The sequence below is a fragment of the Lynx rufus genome, unplaced genomic scaffold (genome assembly GCF_022079265.1).
Source record: "Lynx rufus isolate CCGP_SWC_20201006 ecotype Redwood Valley unplaced genomic scaffold, mLynRuf1.p SCAF_16, whole genome shotgun sequence".
Taxonomy (NCBI): domain Eukaryota; kingdom Metazoa; phylum Chordata; class Mammalia; order Carnivora; family Felidae; genus Lynx; species Lynx rufus.
The window spans coordinates 9,993,713-10,016,729 of record NW_025814830.1 but is presented as its reverse complement, the minus strand read 5'-3'; the positions used below and the strand labels follow the sequence as shown (position 1 = coordinate 10,016,729).

General features: G+C 52.8%; 3 protein-coding genes across 4 annotated transcripts; 2 read left to right on the top strand and 1 right to left on the bottom strand.

Moving 5' to 3' along the window:
- ACTMAP (actin maturation protease) lies at positions 1-6,056 on the bottom strand. Its single transcript, XM_047079174.1, has 6 exons — positions 5,099-6,056; positions 2,798-2,866; positions 2,187-2,311; positions 1,747-1,876; positions 1,585-1,655; positions 1-823 (listed from the first exon to the last, which is right to left on the bottom strand). Exons 1-6 carry the CDS (start codon positions 5,440-5,442, stop codon positions 486-488), a joined length of 1,077 nt encoding a protein of 358 aa, XP_046935130.1. The 5' UTR covers positions 5,443-6,056; the 3' UTR covers positions 1-485.
- A 437-nt stretch (positions 6,057-6,493) lies between these two features.
- Positions 6,494-21,717, top strand: SNRPA (small nuclear ribonucleoprotein polypeptide A). Of its 2 annotated transcripts, XR_006961823.1 has the most exons (8): positions 6,494-6,546; positions 6,998-7,092; positions 10,285-10,457; positions 13,135-13,314; positions 15,266-15,439; positions 15,888-15,976; positions 17,111-17,344; positions 21,631-21,717. XR_006961823.1 is itself a non-coding variant. In XM_047078017.1 (7 exons), exons 2-7 carry the CDS (start codon positions 7,020-7,022, stop codon positions 17,268-17,270), a joined length of 849 nt encoding a protein of 282 aa, XP_046933973.1. In that variant the 5' UTR covers positions 6,494-6,546; positions 6,998-7,019; the 3' UTR covers positions 17,271-17,493. The 2 variants fall into 2 exon arrangements, 1 of the variants encoding a protein (XP_046933973.1); XM_047078017.1 differs by lacking the exon at positions 21,631-21,717 and having other exon boundaries at positions 17,111-17,493.
- Positions 20,028-22,756, top strand: MIA (MIA SH3 domain containing). The gene is made up of 4 exons (XM_047078021.1): positions 20,028-21,538; positions 21,631-21,764; positions 22,240-22,350; positions 22,660-22,756. The coding sequence occupies exons 1-4, from the start codon at positions 21,412-21,414 to the stop codon at positions 22,681-22,683; spliced, it is 396 nt and encodes a 131-aa protein (XP_046933977.1). The 5' UTR covers positions 20,028-21,411; the 3' UTR covers positions 22,684-22,756.
- Positions 22,757-23,017: the final 261 nt, after the last annotated feature.

The following is a 23,017-nucleotide window of genomic DNA, read 5'->3' as shown; positions in this document are numbered from 1 at the left end:
GCTAAAGTCCGACGCTCAACCGACTGAGCCACCCAGGCGCCCCTGGTTTGCATTTTAAAAAGCAAGGCTTCCTAGGCTCCATGGGAACAGACTGGGGGGCAGCAAAGGGTCTAGTGAGAAGGCTCCAGTCCAGAAAGAGGAGGATGGTCACCAGTGAACAATGGCTGGATGCAACCTTCAGGTGGGACAGACGGGACCTGCGGGTTGACCTGTGGTCAGTGTCTTTCCTGGACAGGGAGCTTGTCTAGCTGCTCCTGGCTTTGCCCCCAGCCACACAGTAGGGGCTTACTACCGGGGGCGAGTGTGGGAGGAGACATACGGGGAGTGGGACGGGGCCTCTGCATGGAGGATCTCTGGCTGGAGGTCCGCAGGAACAAAGCCCACTCCCACGGCTGTTGGAAAAAGGACACTGGGGCACTCTTCAAATGGTGACAGAGCCGAGCTGTGGCCGGGGGCCCTGTCACCTGGCTCAGGGATGCAGTAGGCTAGCAGCTGGAGTCCTTCGGGCTGAGGAGCAGGGCCTGGCCACAGAGGCCGGCCCGCACCCCTCCAGCGGGCACCACGTATGCCCGGCCATCAGCGGCCCGCGAGGGCGAGAAGTCTGTCAGCTGCAGGTTGCTATCCCGGACCCGGTCGTAGTCCCACAGCTGGTAATGCCAACTCTTGCCCTGCTTGGAGAGAAGGTAGACGGCTCCTGGGGAACCTTCCTCTGGCAGGGATGGCGGCTGGCGGGCTGTGCTGGGCACCGGGTGGAACAGACCTGGCAGCTCGGGGTCCTCAGAATAGCCGAGGCCTGGCACAGCCTGCGTCCCCAGCAGGACCCCTGGGAGGAGAGCAGAGGCTGTGAGCTGGAGTGAGCCCCCCGCCGCAGCCCTTCAGGGTAGGTGTGGTACCACCCTCACACCACATTACAGAGAAGTCAGTGGGCCATGGGCACACAGCTGGGCTGGGACTGGCCCAGGGTATCTGGCTCCAGGCTCCAGGCTTTTTAAAGTCCCGCCTCCTCCAGCCTGGTAGCACAGGGAGGGGAGGTGGCATTAAACAGAGCAAGCATCAATCACCCGATCCTCTCCTGCTGTCTAGTGAAAAAAACAAAAAACAAAAACAATGCTCAGTGGAGCCCTCGAGGCCACAGACCCCGGCATGGGGGGAGCCTCAATCCAGGCCACCTAACGTGCGAATCAGCCTTCTTGTAGGCAGCTGGGAATGACCAGGCCGATCGCTGTTTACTGACACGAGCAATGTGCCTGCGTCGTTCAGATTTTATGTACTTTGCCCACTGTCATCCTGATTTCCAGACGGAGAAATGGAAGCCCAGAGTCACAGAGCCTGGAAGTGGCTGGACCAGACCTGGAGTCCTGTTTGATTCTGAAGTCAATGCTCTGAGCTTCTGTTTACAGAAACGGTGACTGGCAGATACTGAGTCACCTGCTCCCTGCCAGGTCCCTGCTGAGTACCCTGCTGGGACAGGGACAGTCCAGCCCCAGTCCCTGCCTCAAGTATGAGTGAAATGCCAGCATGAGGGTGAGAATGTAGGGGTGACGGGGGCTAGGGACATCCAGGGATGCGGGAGGGAAGACCCACCTGTGCTCACTGCCCAGTGGGCCTTGTAGCCCTTCCTCTGACACGGCTCGTGGTTGAAGTCCTCGTCGTAGCTGCCACCGGGGTTAAGGCCAAAGCTGCGGTGTGGTCCTGGGAACGACCCTTCCCCATCCCCACCCAGCTCCCTTCTAGGCCCTGGGATACGGGATGAGCAAGGGATGTCCGGAGACGAGGTGCCGCAGGACACGGTCTCTGTTGGGACCACCCAGGCCACCGCAGAGCAGCTCAGCCTGGCAGCCCAGTGCCTCCTGGGCCAGCTTGCCCATGTTGGCTACTGTAGGACGACACAGACAGAAGGATCACCATGTGCCTGGCTCCAAGCCACGGGCTAACTGAGGATCGGCGCCTTTAATCGTCACCACAACCACCACCTCTTTGTACAAATGCAGAAAATGAGGCACAGAGACGGCAAGCTGCGTGTCCACAGCCACTTGGCAGGAGGTGGCAGAGCTGGGCGGGGGAATGAAGACATCCCGTCTCCAGAGTCCAACTCATAACACTCTACTGGGTGGGGAGAAGGGCCTGAAGAACGGAACGGGGTTTCCTTGCACGCCTGGCTTGCGACCCTTCTGCACCCAACTCACCGGAGAACATCTCTCCCTGGGCCGTGTAGCCTCTGTCCACGGCCATCTGCACAAGTCTCTCCAGGGGGATGCCGCTGGGCGGTGCCAGGAGCGTGCCTGCCATCCACAAGGCCACCAGCCCGCACCTGGAGAGAGACAAGCCCAGTCCCTGAACCCCTAAGTCGGGTCTTTACTGGGCCCTCTCTGTCCCAGAAGCTGGAGTGTGGGGAAGAGGTCTACTGCACTGGGGGTTTCCCTCCTTCTCCCAGGCCCGGTGGGGAGACCTCAATTCCCCCTTCCTAGGGGAGAGGGAGACCATGGCCTGTGGCCAGGGCTGGAGGGCTGCAGGGACAATGGGAGGGTGGGGAAAGTCACCTGGGCTTTCAGGAGGAGGACGTGCGGAAGAAGCGGAGTCAGAGATGAAGACCGTTCGCTTGCTTACTTGCTCATCCATTCCAGCAGTTTACTCCGCATGCGCCCTGGACCCCCGCCCCCTCAAGTTCCCCCTTTCCCACCCCTCCTCCTTGCCTCATGCGGGCTGAGATGAACCCACGCCCCCCACCCTACAGATAGGTTCTCTGGAAGCACAGCAAAGGCAGACAGGGGTTGGGGTCCCAGATCAGGGCACGTACTGAGGGCCTTCCTGGATGAGGGAGGGCAGGTCGGCACAGAAGAGGATCCACTGCAAGTCACTTCTGAAACTGAATAAGAGCCGTGCTCAGGTCACAGGGGAACCAGCTCCTCGGTCCCCCCTTGAGGTCTGCCTGTCAACAGTATGATTGGAAAAAAATAGGATAAAACAGGCAGAGAGAGAAAGGATTAGGACCTGAGGTCCCTGGGTGGGGAGAGACATATTTTGGCACAATGCTGGGAGTGTCTGACCACAGCAACCCCCCCCCCCCAACCAGGGGTAAGGCTCCTCTTAAGAATGTTAACAGACACTACCTACTCCCTCAGGAATTTGACAAAAGACCTGACAATCAGACCCTAAAATCTTACAACCCACAAGGAACGGTGGGGCCATAGACCACCCCTCTTACAATGGAAACGAGCCAATCAGGAGTGGACAACCCAGCACCTAGAGTTGTCCAGCCAATAACCTGAGAAGGAACAAGGCGGAAGGGCGGGGACCAGAACCTTAGAAAACAAGGACCCTTGCCTATAGTCCTTGGGCGTTCACTTTCAAAGGTCCCCTCTGCAAAGAGCACTTTCGTACTATTCTTACTTTCTCATCTTATACTCCAGTAAACTTTTGCCTGCTGCTCATTTTGTGTCCACCTCTTCACTCTTCGAAGCTGCGAGACAATAAACCCCGGGTATTGTGGCAAAAAATCCTGCAACAGTGGTGTTGAGGGGTGGTGAAAGGCGCCCGGTCTGGCTGTCCTAAAGCCTGAGGGCAGCTCCAGGTTCTGATGAAGACTTCCTTCTCCCCTGAGGAGACACCTCTCCCTTCCCGGGGCCTCAGTGTTCCTCATCTGCTCAGTGGGAACCCTTCTTCGACCTTCCGCTCCCTCCCTGCTCCTTCTCTCAGTTATTGAAGGAGCAAAGGACAGACGTGTAAAAGCTTTGCAACTAGGAGCCAGAAAAATGGACTAATTAGAGAACATTTCTCAAAGAGGTGTCTCTATACCTAAACGCTTCCTGCGATTTTTTCCCCCTTCCCGTGCCTGTCAAATAGGGATGAAGATTCCTTAACTCAGCCTAGAGTAGAAACAGGTAACAACATGCTCACGGCCTAAGAGATCACCCTACTAATGAGCCCTCGCAGGCCTGCCCAGCCCCACCCTTGGGGGGGGCCACTCTGAAAATTTTGATCCCGATCCTGCCCCAGGGCTCAGGAGGGGAAGGGCAACTTGCTTAGACAGTATTTCTGTTCCAAGAGCAAGACTGGGGTGGGGGGAGAACCTAAAGCTCCTGGTTCCCAGTTTGGGGCACCCTCCGGATGAAAGGTGTTATCACAGCACAGTGGTTAAAAGCCGCCTGAATGCAAATTGGGCTCTCCCTCTTCTAAGCTCTTTGGCTAAGTGACTTCACCTTCTTGAGCCTCCCGTTTCTTTATCTGGAAAATGACATCATAGTTCCTATCTCATAGAATCACTGAGAGGATAAAGTACATACCTAAGAACACTTAGCACAGGGCCTGATAAACGGCAGACCTGGAATAACGGGTGATTGTTACTTGCATTACATTTGCCTCCCTTTGGTTAGGGCATTTAGAACAGATTATAAACTTATCTAGAGAGCTGGGGGTTTCTTCCATGGGTCTGAGTAACTCATTGTATCGGCTCACCCACCACAGCCCCAAGGCCAGGTCTAGCCTCCTCCTGCCTGGGTCTCTTGGGCCCCCTGACTGTCTTACCACTCCTACTCCCCTCAGGTAGCCTCCCTTTCTGTGCAAAGCCCTTCAATGGCTCCCCGGTGCCCTCAGGGCAGTCCACCTTCCTCCACGTGGCGCCCGTGCTCTGTGTGATCTGGCTCCGGTCCCCCTGTGGAACCCCATGTTTACTACCTGCCCCCCACCATCCTGTTAAAGAAATATTTGCAGATGCCTGAAAAGAACACCTTTCCATTTCAGCCCGCACCTCTGAACAGTTTGTTTACTCCCCTCATCGCATACCCCTGCACCTACAGGATAGCTCTCAGGGGTCCCCTTCTCCAGGCAGGCCCCACTAACACCTCCCCCGCCAGCCTTGGCCTTGTGATCCCTCAGGACTCCCTCATTACAGCTCTGTCACTGGTGAGGGAGGGATCTGTCTCTGCTGCTGGACTAGGTGCCTCTGAGGGCAGGATCTCTCTTCTTTGGTGAAGGTACACCACTGAACAGGTCTAAGTAGGGGGCTGAAGCACTCAGGCTGTTTGACCTTAGGAAATGGGAAACCCCAAGAGGAGATGGCAGAAGTGATCTGCGGATGGGTGGTTCGGTGAGACCCTACCGGTCCTTCTGCAGCTTCAGGAGCCTCTTCACGTCATCTCTGCTCCTGGGGACTGGGCCGGCCTTCTCTAAAGCCTCCTTCAGGAGCTGGCTCTTCTCTAGACCGAAGACATGAGGGGGAGCCGGCCCCGCAACGGCGGGTGGAGGCGGCAATGGGGGTGGTGGGGGAATAGGGGCCTGAAGACTCGAGGCAGGGGGCAGCAAAGCTAAATTGGGCAGGTTTGGGGGCAGAGAAAGAAGTGGAGTGATGGGTCCTTGGGGAACAGGGATTCCTGGAGAAGGGGCTGGGGGCTCTAGGGGAGGAGAGCGTGGAGAACTCATTTTTGGGTCTCCCACAGCATGCATAGCCTGGAAGATTTGAGGATGGGAGAGGGATGGATCCTCTAAAATGAGTTAATCGCAGGGATGGAAGTTCTGAAGGTTTTACAGCGGAGTTCCAGAACTTGGGTGCGGAGCAGTGGGATTAAAAGGATCAGGACTGACACGTGGAACTAGGGGAGCAGGGGTTAGGCTGACTCGTATCATCAGAGATCTAACAGTTAACAGGGAGTGGTCTTTTATCCGGGAATAGATTTGTGGTTTGGGGTTGCTTTGCCAGGCTCAAGGAGGGTAATTTAGTAAAAGTTACGGTATCATCCCGGGCCAGGTCTGAAAACTCGGGAGTCAGTTTTGGGAAAACGAAGGATAGGACCTGGGGCGAGGCCCTACGTGGTGGGACATCGGGGCCCAGGGCTAGAGACTAGGGAATTTAGGCTCTGTAACCCCTCACATTCCAGGCCCGAGTTCGGAACCTTCAAGCTGACCTTTGAATCAGAGGTCAAGAGATCAAAAGGACACCCGGCAGGGAGAATGGCTTAGTCGTAGAGAAGGTCCTGGAATCAGAGCGCAAAAGGAAAAGTCCCGTGGGCTGGGGAAGGTTCAGGGATCGGAGGACGGTGTGAGCCGCAACACCGCCAGATAGGTAGTGGAGCCTGAAAATAAAACGCTCCTCCTCTTCCAGCAAAATGGTGGCCGCAGCACACATTTTTTCCCATATCACGTGGTAGTACTCGCGACCCGTGTCCGGCCCAGTGGCGTCACGTGACGAGAGAAGGCCGGGCGGTGGGGGAGAGGAGAAGCTATCAAAGGACTGCCCCCGGAAGAGACTGAAGCGCGAGCGGCTTCTCCATTGGCAAGAAGCGCGTGAGGGGGCTCGGCCTTCACTGATTGGTCCGTGGACCCCCAGGGGCGGGTCCGGTGGGGCGTTTTCGGCCGAGGCGGGAACCCAAATGTCGTTTTGATTGGCAAGTTTTGGGCAAAGGGGCGAGGATTACTCTGATTGGTTTAGCTGCTGAGTTTCGGCACGGGATTGGCTTGCAGAAAGACAAGGGCGGGACCAGGAGAGGAAGCTTTTACAGTCGGCTCTCAGAAACGTAGGAGGCGACACTTGCGTGAGCTGCGCCTCTGTTGGTGAGTAATCTGGGGTGCAGGCGGCCATCTACGCCGGGCGGGCGGAGCTCTTGGCGCCTGGGCTTTCCCGTGTCTCCTGTGGAGAAACTATTTTCCCGCTGCGCGAGGTTAGGGCGCCGCGGAGTTGTCTCTCCTTAACTGGCTCTTACATTCGCACTTTTTCTCCTGGGCCGCCCTTTGAGCTCGTGGGCCTATGGGAGTTGCCACTTAGGACGCTCCGCCTACTGGTTCGCGTAGAGCATCCTGGGACTCGTAGTAAACCTCTCGAGATTTCCCACGCGGGGAGGCGGAGCCGTGTCCTGCTTTCGCTTTGTTTTCCAGTCTCTGCCTCCTTCCCGCCTCTCCTGGCTTCCTCGTGAAAGGAAGATCCCTGAGCAGCCCGTTAAGCCCGCTTTGGGGCAAAGGATTCGGAGAAACCCAGGGCTGAAGTTAACCTTTTTCCTTCTTTCAGCTCTACCTCGGCACCTCTCTCCATGGCAGTTCCCGAGACCCGCCCCAACCACACTATTTATATCAACAACCTCAACGAGAAGATCAAGAAGGATGGTGAGTTCTCAGGATAGTCCAGATTCCAGGTTACCTCGCACTCTTCCATCTCCAGCATTCACTTCTCTTCCTTCCCTTTCTCTAGCCAGCCAAACTGTTAGGGTTAATCCTTGAGCCTTTGCCCACGCTGCATTCTGTGTCTCTAACACTCCTTCAGTTCATCTTATCAGCTTGGCCATCAACTTGGTCACTGTCCATCCTTCAAGGCTTCAGCTCACAGGACGCCTCCAAGAAGCTTTCCCCATCCTCTTTCCCCTCGGGTGCCTGCCTCTGACTTCCCATAGGCCCTGGACATCTCCCGCTCAAGCCCTGATTGCTCTGGGCTGTTACGTGAGCATGAGGGTAAGCTCTGGGATTGTCTTGGTTACTGTGGTGTTTGTTCTCCCCGATCAGCCTACAACGGATAGGTTTTAATTTCAAAAAGAAAATGAGATCATAGTAACGATGGCTAACACTGTTACCAGGTACTGGTATGTAAATCTCTGTTACAGTAAATTTTCAACAACAAACCTTCAGGAAGGAGCTATTACTCCTGTTTCTCAGATGAGGAGACAGGCTCAGGCATGATGTGATTTGCCCAGGGTCATGCAGCAAGGTAAAGTGGTTGAGGCCACCACTACGGAATTCTGCTTAAGGCCTCGATTTTTGGGGCGCCTGGGTGGCTCAGTCGGTTAAGCGTCCGACTTCGGCTCAGGTCATGATCTCGCGGTCTGTGAGTTCAAGCCCCGCGCCGGGCTCTGTGCTGACTGCTCAGAGCCTGGAGCCTGTTTCAGATTCTGTGTCTCCCTCTCTCTCTCTGACCCTCCCCCGTTCATGCTCTGTCTTTCTCTGTCTCAAAAATAAATAAACGTTAAAAAAAAAAATTAAAAAAAAAACAACTTGATTTTTGACATTATCACCTTGATTGAACCTTATTTTCTATATTTGAAAATTGAGCAAAGTCCTCATATTTTCTTTGCCTGGATGTTACGTGGATTAAATTAGCTAAACATCCAAACAGTGTTGACTTTTATGGTACCTGGCAGTTAGTATGGGCTGGATGGAACTTAGCTCTTATTATCACCTTAAGAAAATTGTTGGGAGAACCAATGGAGCTTGCTGGGATTAAGTTTTGAGGTTACCAATAAAGTTACTGTTGAAGAAAGAAAAACAAGCCACGTAAATCCCTTATATGCTCCTAGAGTATCATGCTCAGCCAGTTCTCTATGATGCTGGGAAAACACCCGGTGACAGACATTCCCCGTTTTGCCTTCATGGAGCCATATTCCATTGGGAAAGACAGACCTGCTTGCAGACAGTGATACCCCAGAGTCGCCAGGGCCATGATTGGGAAGCACAACCAGAGTGATCAGGACTGGGTTTGAGCACCTAGGTAGAGGGATTTGTTCCCTTTCGTAGAAGAGGAGATGTCTTGGAAAAGCCTTCCAGGTCGAAGAAACAGTATGTATGATGTGAGGGAGAAGAACGTTCTGAACCTGGACCAACATATGATGGTGTCTAGGGGCAAAAGAGAGCCCAGGCTGTTCTGGAAACTACCAAGTAGTTGCGTGTGACTGAGGCTTGGGACTCAGAACCTTCCAGTGAGCAGTGCGCTGATAGCTCATGGGATCTTGTGGGAGGATAGGCCCATAGACTTTGTCCTGAGGGCATCTGGGAGCCAGGCGAGGGACACGATGTGTGGAGGGTGAACTTGAGTGGGCAGGAGAGAAGGGAAAGAGAGGCCCGGAGTCCGGGGGAATGGCCGAGCCTCAAACTGGGTTCACGGGTGTGGCGGATGGAGACCAACACCAGAAATGGTGTCAGCAGAATTTTTGGCTAACTGCGCCAGAACACCTTTTACTTCCCTCTTGACCCCACCCTCTCCTGAATTTTCTTTTCTTTCCTCACCTAGTCTTTCAGCAAGTATCTTCAGCTTGGGTGCCTTTTCTGTATGAGATTTTTTTTCTTTTAACATTTTATTTTTGAGAGAGAGACCGAGCGTGAGCAGGGGAGGGGCAGAGGGAGAGGGAGACAGAATTCAAAGCGGGCTCCAGGTGCCGAGCTGTCAACACAGAGCCTGAAGCGGGGCTCAAACTCACGAACTCACAAACTATGGGATCATGACCTGAGCTGAAGTCAGATGCTCAACCGACTGAGTCACCCAGGGGCCCCGGTATTCTATTCTGTTAGGTATGGCAGTTTGTTAGTGAGCTATGGGTTCAGATGGACTTGGGTCCTGGCCCCCATCCCAGCTCTCTAAGGCTCTTCCCGGTACCTTCGGGACACTCCTGTTGAGCCAGTGACAAATCCTCTGAGAGCCTATTTCCACGTTATTAAAAAAGTGAGACCATTACAGTTGCTGCCTGAGGAAGCGGTTGTAAGAATTTAGTGAAGTTCTTTCCGTAAAAAGACGTTTAGTGGTATTGTTATTCATACAACTGTTTTTGGAGAAGCGTGGGTGCTACAGCCTGCACTGAGCATGGGGATACTGCAGTAAACAGTGGAGAGGCTTGTGGCTCTTCAGGATAGCTAAACGGCAGGTTAGCCAGCGTGACGTCAGGAGGTGGGAAATGCCGTGAGGGAAAAGCGGTTAGGTACAAGGAGTGGAGAGAGCGACGGTAGGTGGCATTTATTTAGACAGGGTGGTCGGGGAAGGTCTCTGGGGTGGGAACACTTTTACTGAGACCTGGGTGACCAGAAGGAGAAAGGTCTTTACCGTGGAGGCAGCAGCCAGCGCAAAGGTCCTGAGGCCACACGTGTGTACCGGCCTGAGAAAGGGCTGTGAGGCCAGTGCGGCTAGAGATAACGGGAGAGGGGTGGAGTGTGGGGGGATGATATTGGAGATGTTGGCCAGGGCCACGTCACACAGGCCTGGGTCAAGGTGCCGGTGACAAAGGAAAGAATGCTCCCGTGTATCGAGCATTTACCGTGTGCCCTTTGTTACGTGTGGCTCCTGTACTTTATGCAACAGCCCCAGTAGGCAGGTACCAGTACTGTCCGTGCACACAGGGGAGCGCACACAACCCATCCCAGTGATTCTTGGCCGCTGCTGGTGTTGCTTCCTCTTGGGGATTCCAGACCTGTGGCACCGTGGCCTTTGGCTGATGGTGTCCATTCTGGGCCATGCCTGGCTCTGAAAAAGGAACTCAACCCCCAGGACAAGGTACCAAGACCTCCAGTCACCCACGGGTGCTTTCCTTCCTCCCCCTGCAGAGCTGAAGAAGTCCCTGTATGCCATCTTCTCCCAGTTTGGCCAGATCCTGGATATCCTGGTTTCCCGAAGCCTGAAGATGAGGGGCCAGGCCTTTGTCATCTTCAAGGAGGTCAGCAGCGCCACCAATGCCCTGCGCTCCATGCAGGGCTTCCCCTTCTACGACAAGCCCATGGTGAGCGCTGTGGGTGTGGAGGGTGTGCGCGCACCGCGGTGCTGTGGCAGACTGGATGGGTCTGGGCCTCCCGTCTCCCGCCGTCCAGTCTCCTAAAGTCGGCAGTCCCTCTTGCTGTTTGTCAGCATTCACTGTTCTTTGTACTGGGGTGGGGGTGGAGGACACACAGTGCCCCCAGATGCTGACCTCTTAGAAGTGTCGGGGCTGGGATGGGGGAGGTGCCCAGAGCTTGGAGAGCTTAGAGGAGGCACCTTACCCAGTCCAGGGGTTCAGGGAAGGCTTTCTGGATTTGAGGCTCCAAAGAGAAAGACTAGCTGGGGGAAGCAGGGGGGAAAGCGTTAGATAACCGAGAACATTAGGAAAGTGGGTCAAGTCTGTTTGGCTGGAGTGAAAGGGTGGGAGTGGGGGCAGAGTATGGCCTGGAGAGCAAGTCAGAAGTCAGGCCCAGGGGCCAGAGTTTGTCTTGCAAGTGGACTTGACTCTGCGGGTGGTGGGGAGCCATGGAAGGGTTTAGGGAGTTGCCTCTGGCCGTTGGGAGAACGGATTTGAGGGGGGAGGTTAGGGGAGGCTGGGTCAGCTTCCCAGGTGTGAGGGTTTGGGCGAGGACCAGGGCGGGGGTCGTGAATGGGGAGAATCGGGTGGGTTGCAGGTGTTCAGGAGACTAAGTGGCCGGCCGGGGGGTGCTGCCTTCTGGGAAGTGAAGAATGGCTTAAAGTGCCCGCCCTGAACTAGAATTCCTGCCACATCACTGGCAGACATCTTTGGTTCCTGGGGCCTTTCCCCTTGTCCCTCTTAACCAGTGTTTGAGTTACATCTGATTGGAATATGCCTCCCTGAACCTACTCCCTTGGGTAGGGAAAGCAATGCGCAGGTGTCCAGGTCCCAGGCAGGTCGCCTCCTGTGGAAGACAGTGGGCCCTGGGGGCCGTGGGGTAGCCTGGAACCCTTCCCTCCATGTTGGGAGGGGGCACTGATTTGCCTGCTGTTTTCTCTGGGCGTGGGAGCCCAGACTTGGCCACATCTTCTGATGTTTTTCTGGAGCAGCTAGAAACTAGTTTTTGAAGTATAAAGACCACGATCTTACTTGATCCTCCTCCCTGCTCTGCTTCCCAAATCACCCCTTGGACCATATCAAACACTCAAGCACCAGTGAGCTCTGTCGGGGAGCCTGTCAACCCTACCTTCACAATATCCACCGCTGCCTACTCCTCACCCCTCCCCTGCTGCTCACCTGGTCTCTGCTCTGACCCCTGCTCCCCACAGGCTGTTGTCTGTGCCGCAGCCACAGCGCTTCTTCCAGCACACCAGTGAAGTCTCATCACTCCCTGCTTATGACACTCCATGGCTCCCAGCTTTCTCAGGAAAAAAAAAAAGCCAAGTTTCACCAAGGTCTCCAGAGTTCCTCCGATGCCTCTGTGATCTTATCTCCTTCCTCCTAGTCTGCATTGATCTTGCCTTTCCTTGAACACACTGCACACCTTCACTCTGCTGGTCCTTTGCTAGAAGGCTCTTTCCCTAGATCTCCCTCCATTCCTCTGTCTCTACACCAGGGTCACATCATTGAGGCCTTTCCTGGCCACATCTAAAAAATTTTTTTTTTTTTTAACATTTATTTTGAGTGAGGGAGCATAAATAAGCACATGTGTACCTACAAGCCTGGGAGGAGCAGAAAGGGAGTGAGAATCCCAAGCAAGTTCCGCTGTCTCCAGACCCCAACACCAGGCTCGATCTCACAAACGACGTCATGACCTGAGCTGAAATCCAGAGTTGGACATTCAACCAACTGAGCCACTCAGGCGCCCCATGAAATTTTCAGTTCTTAATCTTTTTTTTTTTTAAAGTAGGTTTCACACCTTATGTGGGACTTGAACTCCTGACCCTGAGATTGAGAGTCCCATGCTCTACAGACTAAGCCCACCAGGCGCCCCTGAAATTTTCAGTTTTTTTCAACACTTCCCATCCACTTCTCCAGTTCACTTTTTTTTTTAATGTTTATTTTTGAGAGAGAGACCGCATGAGCGGGAGAGGTGCGGGGGTGGTGGGATACAGAATCAGAAGCAGGCTCCTGGCTCTGAGCTGTCAGCATAGAGCCCTACACGGGGCTCGAACCCATGAACCGTGAGATCATGACCTGAGCCGAAGTCAGATGCTTAACCGACTAAGCCACCCAGGCGCCCCTCCAATTCACTTTTTAATCTTTTTTCATTGTGTCTTCCTCAGTGAATTACAGCATGAGGGCAGGGGCCTTTTGATAGGCTCATTGCTGTACCCACAGAGTCTAGGTTCTCCATAGACTACTGAGGTTGAGATTTATTAGCCTGGGAGTCTAAACTTTGGTGTGACCGGAACCCCCTTGCACAGTGTTCCTGTGTTGCCCTTTTTTTCCTCAGGCTTTCTGCCTTTGGCCCGATGCCCAGGACTGTCCCATTTTCCCTTCAACACCCAGTGACCGAACTACGTGCCAGCTACTCTTCAAAGCACCTTCAGCTCATTTAGTCCTTAGACTCATCCTTTCGAATGGGAAATACCACAGTCCCCATTTTACAGATGAGAATGTTGAGGCTGGTGATTTCTGTAACATGGCTCTCAGAGTGACTGGGAAGCTCTGCTCTTGTACCCGGGCCATTTGGCCTTGAAATAAACCTACATTCTTCACCCTTCTGCTCTCTATTTGGCAGCGCATTCAGTATGCCAAGACTGACTCGGATATCATTGCCAAGATGAAGGGCACCTTCGTGGAGCGGGACCGCAAGCGGGAGAAGAGGAAGCCCAAGAGCCAGGAGACCCCAGCTGCTAAGAAGGCCGTGCAGGGTGGGGCAGCCGCCCCCGTGGTGGGGGCTGTCCAGGGGCCTGTCCCGGTAAGCCAGAGCCCGGGGATACTGCTCTTTCCCCCATCAGGCCTTCCTCATGGCCTGGCTTATGGGCACAGTGTATGTGTAGGGGTCTCCCCTTGGGCATTCACACCCCCTCTCCTTCATTTCCTTCTAGAGATTGTGCGCCTGTCTCAGGGATTAAACACCTGTGTAATGGTGTCTGCACTTAGAAATGCCTCCTTGCTTGCCCAGCTTTCTCAGGATCTCTCTCTGTGTCTCAGTCCTTTGTTTTGTTTTTTTTTTTCCTCCCCTTGACCTTGATCCTGCCGCCTGTGTCTTTTAAGTTAATGCCTGTGCAGAAAATCCAGAGGAAGCCACGCATCAACTTTTTCTGGATTAGCGAATTTAATTTAGCAGGGCCACCGGGCATAAGGTCGGTACGGAAGAAGTTTTATTTCCGTGTGCTAGCACCAAAGAAGTAGACTCCAAACTGAAAAAGAGCTCGGGAGTAAATCCAACGGAAGGTGTGTAGAACCCCCCACCAAAACAACAGAATCTCGCTGAGAGAAGTGGGAGATGAATTCAACAAATGGATGCGAGACTCAAGACTTGTTGAGATGTCAGTTCTCCACATTGGTCTAAAACTCAACACAGTTGCAATCAGAATGCTAACAGGAATTTTGGGAAGGCGCTGGCAGTCTGTTTCCAAGTGTCTGTGGAAAGGCAAAGCGAGGCAGGTGAGAATAAAGCTGGCGGACCTGCTGTAGTCATCAAGATGATGTGATGTTGGCCTAAGGGGAGGAAGATGGACCAGGAAGCAGACAGAACACAGTCCAGAAATAGATCTGCACAGGTGTGGTTACTCAGCCTATGAAGTTACCACTGGGGTCCAGTAGCGAAAGGCTTTTTTTTTTTTTTTTTTTTTTTTTTTTTTTTGCTGGTAAATGGTGCTGGGCCAACTGGGTATCTGTAAAGCAAAGAATTAGTTCTACCTCAACTGTATCAGTTAACTTGAGATGAATTGTAGCCCTCTGTGTGACAGGTTAGAACGAAAAAGATTCTAGAAGGAAACAGGAAAATCTCTTTGGGACCTTTGTGAGGCCACAGAAAGTAGAGCCGTCCTATTTTCTAAACAGAATCGAGAAAGCCCCTAGTAGGATAGATGAATTGCATCTACTCCTTATTTCTGAGTCTCCACGTTGGCTTTTCTGACCGGATCACCCTGTATTTGTCCTACTTTTACCCACACCAGCTCCCCTTTTGTCTGGCATCGGCAATGGTGTCGGAGTCACTGCCCGGCTTCCCTGTTCTTACTCACTCTCCTCTTCTGTACCCAGCTTTTTGTCCACCTTTTTTTGTCTGCAGCTGTGATTTCAACTCTAGCAGCCCCACCTCCCCGGGGTGCCTTCCTGGGTATCTCCCCTGGGTGCATGAGTTGTGTGCCCTCAGACTGGCTCCCTTCTCCCCCTTTGCCACCACCTCTCCCATCTCTTTCTGCATCTGCCCCGACTGTCCCTGTCCACCTCTGCCTTGCACTGTGTTCTTTTTTCTGCAGGTCCCTTTTTTTTCCTTGAAGTTTATTTTTGGAAGGAAAAGTACAGCTTGCTCATTATAGCGTTTCTTTTCACTCCTTTTGTTAACAATTGTCAGCATTTGATTTTTTCCAGTATTTTTTTTTTTTCTGCTCCTATATTGATAAACAAAGTTAGGTCACGTTGACTGGTTTTTTTTATGTTAGAAAAAAAAAATTTTTTAACTTTCTGGCTTGAGTTTGCCCTTGAAGCTTGGGTCTGGTTTGCTCCATCCATTTCCCTTTGGGTGACCTTTGTCTCTATAGGTCCCTTTTTCACCTCTTTCCAAATCTGGGTCTTTCTCCCTGTTGTCTTTCACACCCAGGGTTTCTTCTGATGACCTCTTCTCTCTGCCTCCTGCTGACCCCAAACCTGCCTCCTGCCCGTCAGCCGCCCCCCTCAGTCCTGCCTCCCTCTCTCTGCAGGGCATGCCCCCGATGACTCAGGCACCCCGCATCATGCACCACATGCCGGGCCAGCCTCCGTACATGCCACCGCCTGGCATGATCCCGCCTCCAGGCCTGGCGCCCGGCCAGATCCCACCAGGGGCCATGCCCCCCCAGCAACTTATGCCGGGGCAGATGCCACCTGCCCAGCCTGTAAGTGTCTACTTCTGGGGTCTCACACAAACAGTCAGAACACGGGACTAGAAAGGGATGGGTGGGGGTGCTGTTTTAGGGTGGGTGATCCGGGCAGGCCCCCCGGAGGAGGTGCCGTTAGATGATAAGAATAAGGATATGGCAGTGGGGCCAGGCCCTGGGGTAGAGAGGGATCGGTATGTTTATTGGAAGAGCTTCGGAGAGGCAGGGTGAGGCTAGAGCGGTGGCCAGAGCCTAGATTGATTTGGTGAACTTCTGCTCAGCACCTGCTAATGGATACAGCAGTGCTCTTTGTGGCTTATCGTCCCATGGGGGCAAGGCAGTGTCGACAGGCAACATCAGGTGTGTCAGGCGAAGGACCAGAAGGAACTCCAGCGGGGCAGGGGGTGGGAAATGGGAAGGCGGTAAGTCCCCACTAGACTCACGGGGTCTGTTGACTTCCTTGCAGCTTTCCGAAAATCCACCAAATCACATCTTGTTCCTCACCAACCTGCCCGAGGAGACCAACGAGCTCATGCTGTCCATGCTTTTCAACCAGTAAGTGGGGCCAGTAGCTGGGCAGGGGCCCCATGGGCGATGGCCAGGAGATGGCGCCATGGGGACCAGTCTCGGGGTTGTGCAGGTGGAGCCCTGAGCCCGCTTGGGATTTGCAGGCAGGACAGTGACTGGAGGCAAACACGGAGGAAGCAGTAGCTGAGCATGCTGGACCTTCCTCCACTTTTGTGAGGGGTGGGGGAGTCAAGGTTCTGGGCTTCGTCTTTCCAGCCTCTGAGTCAGAAATGCAAGGTGCACAAAAAACAGCCATGAGGTGGCATGGAGCACTGGCTGGATTGGCCATAATTGGCAACTCGGACTGCGTTTGCTGGCGGTGGGGATATTTAAAATCCTGCGTGCCGGGGTGCAGGCCACTGTGGCTGTCGCACAGGGTAACTGTTCACTGGTTAGTGAAGGAAGGGGAGCGTGTGCTCACCTGGTGGCCCTGCTTATGATCTTACATTCTAAAGAACTTCTTTTTTTTTTTTAAGTTTATTTTGAGAGAGCGCGTGCACAAGCGGGGAAGGTGGGGGGGCACAGAATCTGAAGCAGGCTTCAGGATCCGAGCTGTCAGCACAGAGCCCCAGGGGGGGCCCAAACTCACAAATCGTGAGATCATGACCTGAGTCACAATCAAGAGTTGGGCGCTTAACCAACTGAGCCACCCAGGCGCCCCAAGCGATAGGTATTTTGTAAGAATAGCGGCAGAAGAAAGGATACCTAGTAAACTTGAAGATGGTTGCCTAATGGGGAAGGAAGGTAGGGCAGAGAAGAGGGAATGGAGAAAAACAGCCGATCATAAAAAGGGTGGTGTTTCTGGAATGGGGTGGGTGGGTTGAGACTGACGAAGGGCATGGCGGCAGTGTCCTGTTTCTTGGTTTAGGTTATTTATGGTTGCATAGGTGTTCACGTTAAAGTATTTCCTTAAACGATATGCTTATGTTGTGTGTACCTGTTTGTGTTAGGGTTCCTCAATGTAGCGTTTTGCATATTTGGGGCTGGATAGTCCTTTGTTACTGGGAGCATCCTGTGCTTTGTAGGATGCTTAGCAACATCCCTGGCCTCTGCGCTCCAGATACCAAAACGTGGGAAGGAGATGCCAAGTCTGGATACCTGAGGTCTGTTCCCTTCTTTCAGGTTCCCTGGCTTCAAGGAGGTCCGACTGGTCCCCGGGCGGCATGATATTGCATTCGTGGAGTTTGACAATGAGGTACAGGCAGGGGCTGCTCGCGATGCCCTGCAGGGCTTCAAGATCACCCAGAACAATGCCATGAAGATCTCCTTTGCCAAGAAGTAGCACCTTTTTCCCCTGCCTGCCCCTGCCCCCTGTTCTGGGGCCACCCCTTCCCCCCTTGGCTCAGCCCCCTGAAGGTAAGTCCCCCCTCGGGGGCTTTCTCAGAGCCGTGTGTGAGTGAGTGGTCGCCACACAGCATTGTACCCAGAGTCTGTCCCCAGACATTGCACCTGGTGCTGTTAGGTCGGAATTAAAGTGGTTTTTTTTGAGGTTTGGTTTTTCACAACCATTTGTCGTTTTTATTTTCTTGTTCTCTGTGCCTCCCTTTCTCACACATCAGAATATTCTGGGTGTTTGGACCTCTCAGGGTATTGGGGTTTGCAACCTTGGGAAAACACAGAATAGGGTATAACTTTGTCTAAGTTTCAGTTACCTTTACTACTTTGGGAAAATTTCTATTTTGTCTCCATCAGCATTCAGAGCAGGAAATTGAAACCTAGGCTGCCATGTACAGTTGGGCAGGTTGTGTACTGCACAAGGATGCTACCTTTAAGGATACACTATTCATTTTATAGATTTATATGTTTTTTCTAACATGATAGAGTGTTAAGAGGTTTTTCTTTCTTGTTTTTTAATGTTTATTTTTGAGAGAGAGAGAGACAGAGTGCAAACAGGGGAGGCAGAGAGAGAAGACAACACAGAATCTAAAGCAGGCTCCAGGCTCCAAGCTGTCAGCACAGAGCCTGATGCAGAGCTCGAACTCACGAACCACGAGATCATAACCTCAGCTGAAGTTGGTCGCTTAGGTGCCCCAAGAAAGAGGTTTTTCTTCACCTTTTTCAAATCTTCACAAAAATGCTTTCTGTCATAGCAGCAGTCCCCCAAAAACCATGCTAGATACTTCAGGAGGAAAAGGATGGGAACAGGGTACTCAGGAACTCATTGGAAGAATAGTAGGAGTGGCAGCCTGGGTTGGGGACACTTGAGTTCAGGTTTGCAACCTGTGACTGAGCTGCAGTCTGGAGTCCAGGAAGGTGCCACTGCAGCTGATGGAACTGCCCCATCCCACACGGGGAGCTCCTAACCAGGCACAAGGGGTGTGGCCCCGTCAGACACTGCTGATCTTCCCTCCCGGCTACCCTCCAGCCAGGAGCCTGGGGCAGGTGACTAAACCAGCTCTGGCTCCAGTGCCCTGGCGGCAGGGGAAGGTCTAGGAAATGTAGTTTCCGGTTGGACAGTCGTGTAATCTAACTGAAACTGAATGGAAGGGAGATCGAATGGGGACCTTCCTTAGTAGTCCCTCACACCCTTGATCTGGAATTTTGTTTTACTTTTGAGAGAGAGAGCACGGGAAGGGCAGAGGGGCAGAGGGAGAGGAAGAGAGAATCTCTTTTTTTTTTTAATGTTTGTTTACTTTTGAGAGAGCATGGTGGGGAGGGGCAGACAGAGAGGGGGACAGAGGATCTGAAACTGGCTCCGTGCTGACAACAGAGAGCCCAATGCGGGGCTTGAACTCACGAACCATGAGACTGTCACCTGAGCTGAAGTCGGACGCTTAACTGACTGAGCCACCCAGGTGCCCCAAGGGGGAGAGAGAATCTCAAGCAGTCTCCACACCCAGCATGGAGCCTGATGCAGGGCTCAATCTCACAACCATGAGATCGTGACCTGAACCAAAATCAAGACTTGGAAACATAATGGACTGAGCCACCCAGGTGCCCTGATCTGGAGAATTTTTAAAAGTATGTATGTATGTATGTATGTGTGTGTGTGTGTGTGTATAAATACATACACATACATACATACATACATATAAAACGTGTGTGAGTACGGGAAGGGCAAAGGGGCGGGGGGGCGGGGGAAGGATCCGAAGTGGCCTCTGCGCTGACAGCATCGAGCCTGATTGAGGGCTCTAACTCATGAATCATGAGATCATGACTTGAGCCAAAGTGGGACATTTAACCAACTGAGCCACCCAGGCACCCAACTCCTGGAAACTTTTTTTTTTAATGTTTTACTATTTATTTTTGAGAGAGACAGTGCAAGCAGGGGAGGGCAGAGAGAGAGGGAGACACAGAATCCAAAGCAGGCTCCAGGCTCTGAGCTGTCCACACAGAGCCCGATGCGGGGCTCGAACTGACAAACAATGAGATCATGACCTGAGCCTGAGCCACCCAGATGCCCACCCCCCCCGGAAATTTGTAATTGACTAAAAAACATGCATAAATCGCTTAAGACCCTTCTTCATGCCATATAGATAGAAAAATGAGATCCTTTGCCAGAAGTAGAAAATTGACCACAAAAATAAATACAGGAAGACAATGTTCTGTTTGGATATCTTCTGCAAAGGCTCTAAGCCTAAGCCTGCTTCTGCTCTGCTCTTTTTAAATTTTCACTTATTTATCTGTTTATTTATCTTGAGAGAGAGAGGGAGAGAATCCCAAGCAGGCTCTGTGCTGTCAGCACAGAGGCCCAATGCAGTCTTTGAGCTCACAAACCATGAGATCGTGACCTGAGCCAAACTCAAGAGTCAGATGCTCAACCGACTGAGCTTCCCCCAGGTACCTCTCTGCTCTTTCTATTAAAGAGGAACATCAGCATTTGCAGTGAAGACTTCACAGCACCAAATACAGTCTTTGTGCTCGTAGGATCTGAAAGGGGAAGGGGATTGTCTTCACTAAGAGGCAAGTATTGTAGACAAATGCAAACACCTCGCCCACCACACTGGTGACCACGGGTTCTGTGATCAGCGGGTCCTGGTTTCTGTCGTCTGCCTGGTGGACTCCTTAGCTGCTCCCTTGTGTCGTTGATGTCCCCACTCTAAGGTTCATTTTCTTCCTGTGTGAGGGGAGAATTCCTTGTAGGTTAATACTGTGGTATTGTCGGTACTCGCCACTGCCCCCAACACGCACACCCACTGCCAGGCACTTAGTAAACACCATAAACTCAGCACATGCTTGCCGAGTACCTGGCATGTGCTAGATACTGTTCTTGGGACAGGACATGCAGTGGTGAGTGAAACAGATGAGCTAACTGCAAACACTTTCGGTACAAACGACGGGGGTGGTGGGGCAGAAGGGCTGGGGAACGGTCCTGGGTGATCGAGGAAAGCCAGTCATTTGAGGGGACATTTGAGCACAGTGGTTTCTTCCACGGTTGTGGTGATGGGTGTTGGGTGCATAGAGATGGCTTCAGTCCAGGCTTTACGCCACGTGGATTCTTCCCCATCCCCATGCCCATATGCGCCCAATCTACTTCCCCCTCATGGAAGTTTGGACTTGAGGCCAAAGGTGGGAATACCTGAGGACAGAGATGACCACTCAGGAGAATGATCTTGGTCTGTGGATCTATTTGAAGGGCAGTTTTAGAGGTTGAGACCTGAGATCAAATCTCCCACCGCTTTCTCTTGACAACTGACAACTCCACGCTGAGTAAGTGACGGGTATGGGCCTGGACCCCAATCTGGCCCCTCCGCTTGCTGGCCAGTTCCTTAAGGCTCCTCACTGCCATTTCCACGTTGAGTGGGGTTATAACAGCCCTCTTGAGGTGACAGAGAGTGTCCATTTGAGTTAATAAAAATGTATGTGGGTGAGTGCTCTTTAAAGGACTGCTAGCTTTCATTGTCCCTATTTTACAGAGGAGAAAAGCGAGGAGAAATAGCTGAGCCCAGGTCACCCATTCGGGAAGTGGCTTGTGAGGATAAATAGTGGTTATGGTAGAGCGTTGCCTAGCCTAAGTAAGGCCTGGCATGTAATACTTGGTCCTTCGGAGTGGGGGCTGTTCCTGGGAATCAAAGGGCTGCCTTGTTCTGTCCTTTACAGGAAATTCCAAGGTAGTTTTCCGTACCGGCTCCCTGTTTCTGTTCTCAGAGGGGCCCAGGTACCCAAGTGGACTCTAGATGGAATCGAATATCTCAGCCTGCCTGTCCGGGCCTCTGGTTGTCGGGGGGGTGGCTGGCACCGGAGTGGCCTGGGCTGCTTTGGGCCTATTTGGGTATTTCCTTGGGCGGGCAGCCCTCACCCTGTCCTTGAAATGGTTCTGGCTGGGTAGCAGCCTCTAGGTGGTGTGGATGAAATTTGGGACTGGTTAAGGGCGGAGACGAGACCAAGAACACAAGTTTCCTTGTGCTGCTGGGGAGAGGGAGGGCAGGAGGAAACTGGAGACCCCATTTCCACCCTGGCCACTCTCTTGCTCACAGTCCACAATGGCTGGGTCGCCAGTGTTCCTCGGTGTCATCATTTTGCTGTCTGCCTTCTCAGGGCCTAGTGTCGGGGGTCGCGCCATGCCCAAGCTGGCTGACCGCAAGCTGTGTGCTGATGAGGAATGCAGCTGTAAGAGGTGGGGGGTGGGGGGTGGGGGACTGGGGGCTTGGATTGCCAGCCTGTGTGGAGGGTGCTGTCATTCTCTTCTATTCCTCCCCCAGACCCCATCTCCATGGCTGTGGCCCTGCAAGACTACGTGGCCCCCGACTGCCGTTTCCTGACCATACACAGGGGCCAAGTGGTGTACGTCTTCTCCAAGCTGAAGGGCCGAGGGCGGCTCTTCTGGGGAGGCAGCGTGAGTCTTGGGAGAACAGAAGAGGAAAGGGTATGGGGCTGGGGTGGGAGTACACCCTAATTTTCCACCTAAAGGGAAAATTTGAAGCGGTGGACGGAAATAGTTTGGCAGGGGGAGGGGGTATTGTGATCTTGATTTTTAATTTGTTGAGCAATTATAGGGCATGAACTAACTATATGGTGCTAGTCTTACGGACACTGAAGAAAGAACAGCGAATGATCCCTTTAATTCTAATGGAAAGGGACAAGCCATCAAAAAACATCAGCAAATATATGCTCCTTTGAGAATTAGTACAGACTGGGTGACTACATCAGGTGGTCAGGGAGGGCATCCACACAGTGCCTCGAGGCTGAGATCTGAGTGACAAGGATGGAGCCAGCCATCTGGAGACCAGGAAGAAAAAATGTACAAAGGTCTTCAGCAGGAATAAGTTTGCCATCTTTCCGGACCCTGGCTTTTAATTCTTCCTCCCCAGGTTCAGGGAGATTACTATGGAGATTTAGCTGCTCGCCTGGGCTATTTCCCCAGTAGTGTCGTACGTGAAGACCAGACCCTGAAACCTGGCAAAATTGATGTGAAGACAGATGTGAGTCTCTTGGGGGCTGGCAGGGATCTGGAGGGGGGACTCTTGGGTTGTGATGATGGGCAATGATCCTCCTACCCTTGGCTCCCCGGCTGCCTAGCTGTGTGCCTCGGTTTTCTCATCTGTAAAATGCAGAGGGATTTCTAAGTCTATGTCAGTTGAGCGGTGCAGATTAGAGGGCTCTGGGCTAATTTGCATAGCATGTGTTGGCCAAACCTGGCCCCTGCTGCTACAGCTTTTGCTAAAACCGCTAGATCCTTTGTGGTGTGACCGCTGGTTTTCTCCCCACTGTTTTCCCTTTCTCTTTTTCAGAAATGGGATTTCTACTGCCAGTGAGCTCAGCCTACCACTGTCCCTGCTGGGTTTTTTTCCTTCCCGGCTTTATGCAAATATATCAGCCAAGTGCAAACTGCGGGTCTCTGTGGTCTTTATGTGGGGGCGGCGGGGGGGGGGGTAACAAAGGAAATGTTTCCCCAGGTTTCTGAATTTGGCCAGTCAACCCACTGACTGTGGTAACGTCAGCGGTTGCTAGGCAGAGTTCCACTCACTAAAAGCTCTTTGCTCCAAGCTGGGTACTGGAGGTGGGCACCTAAGCTTAGATATCACACACAAGCAAATGAGAAGGTGGAATAACCTGAACATCCCGGTTGCGGGTTGTAGTGTCCTCTCT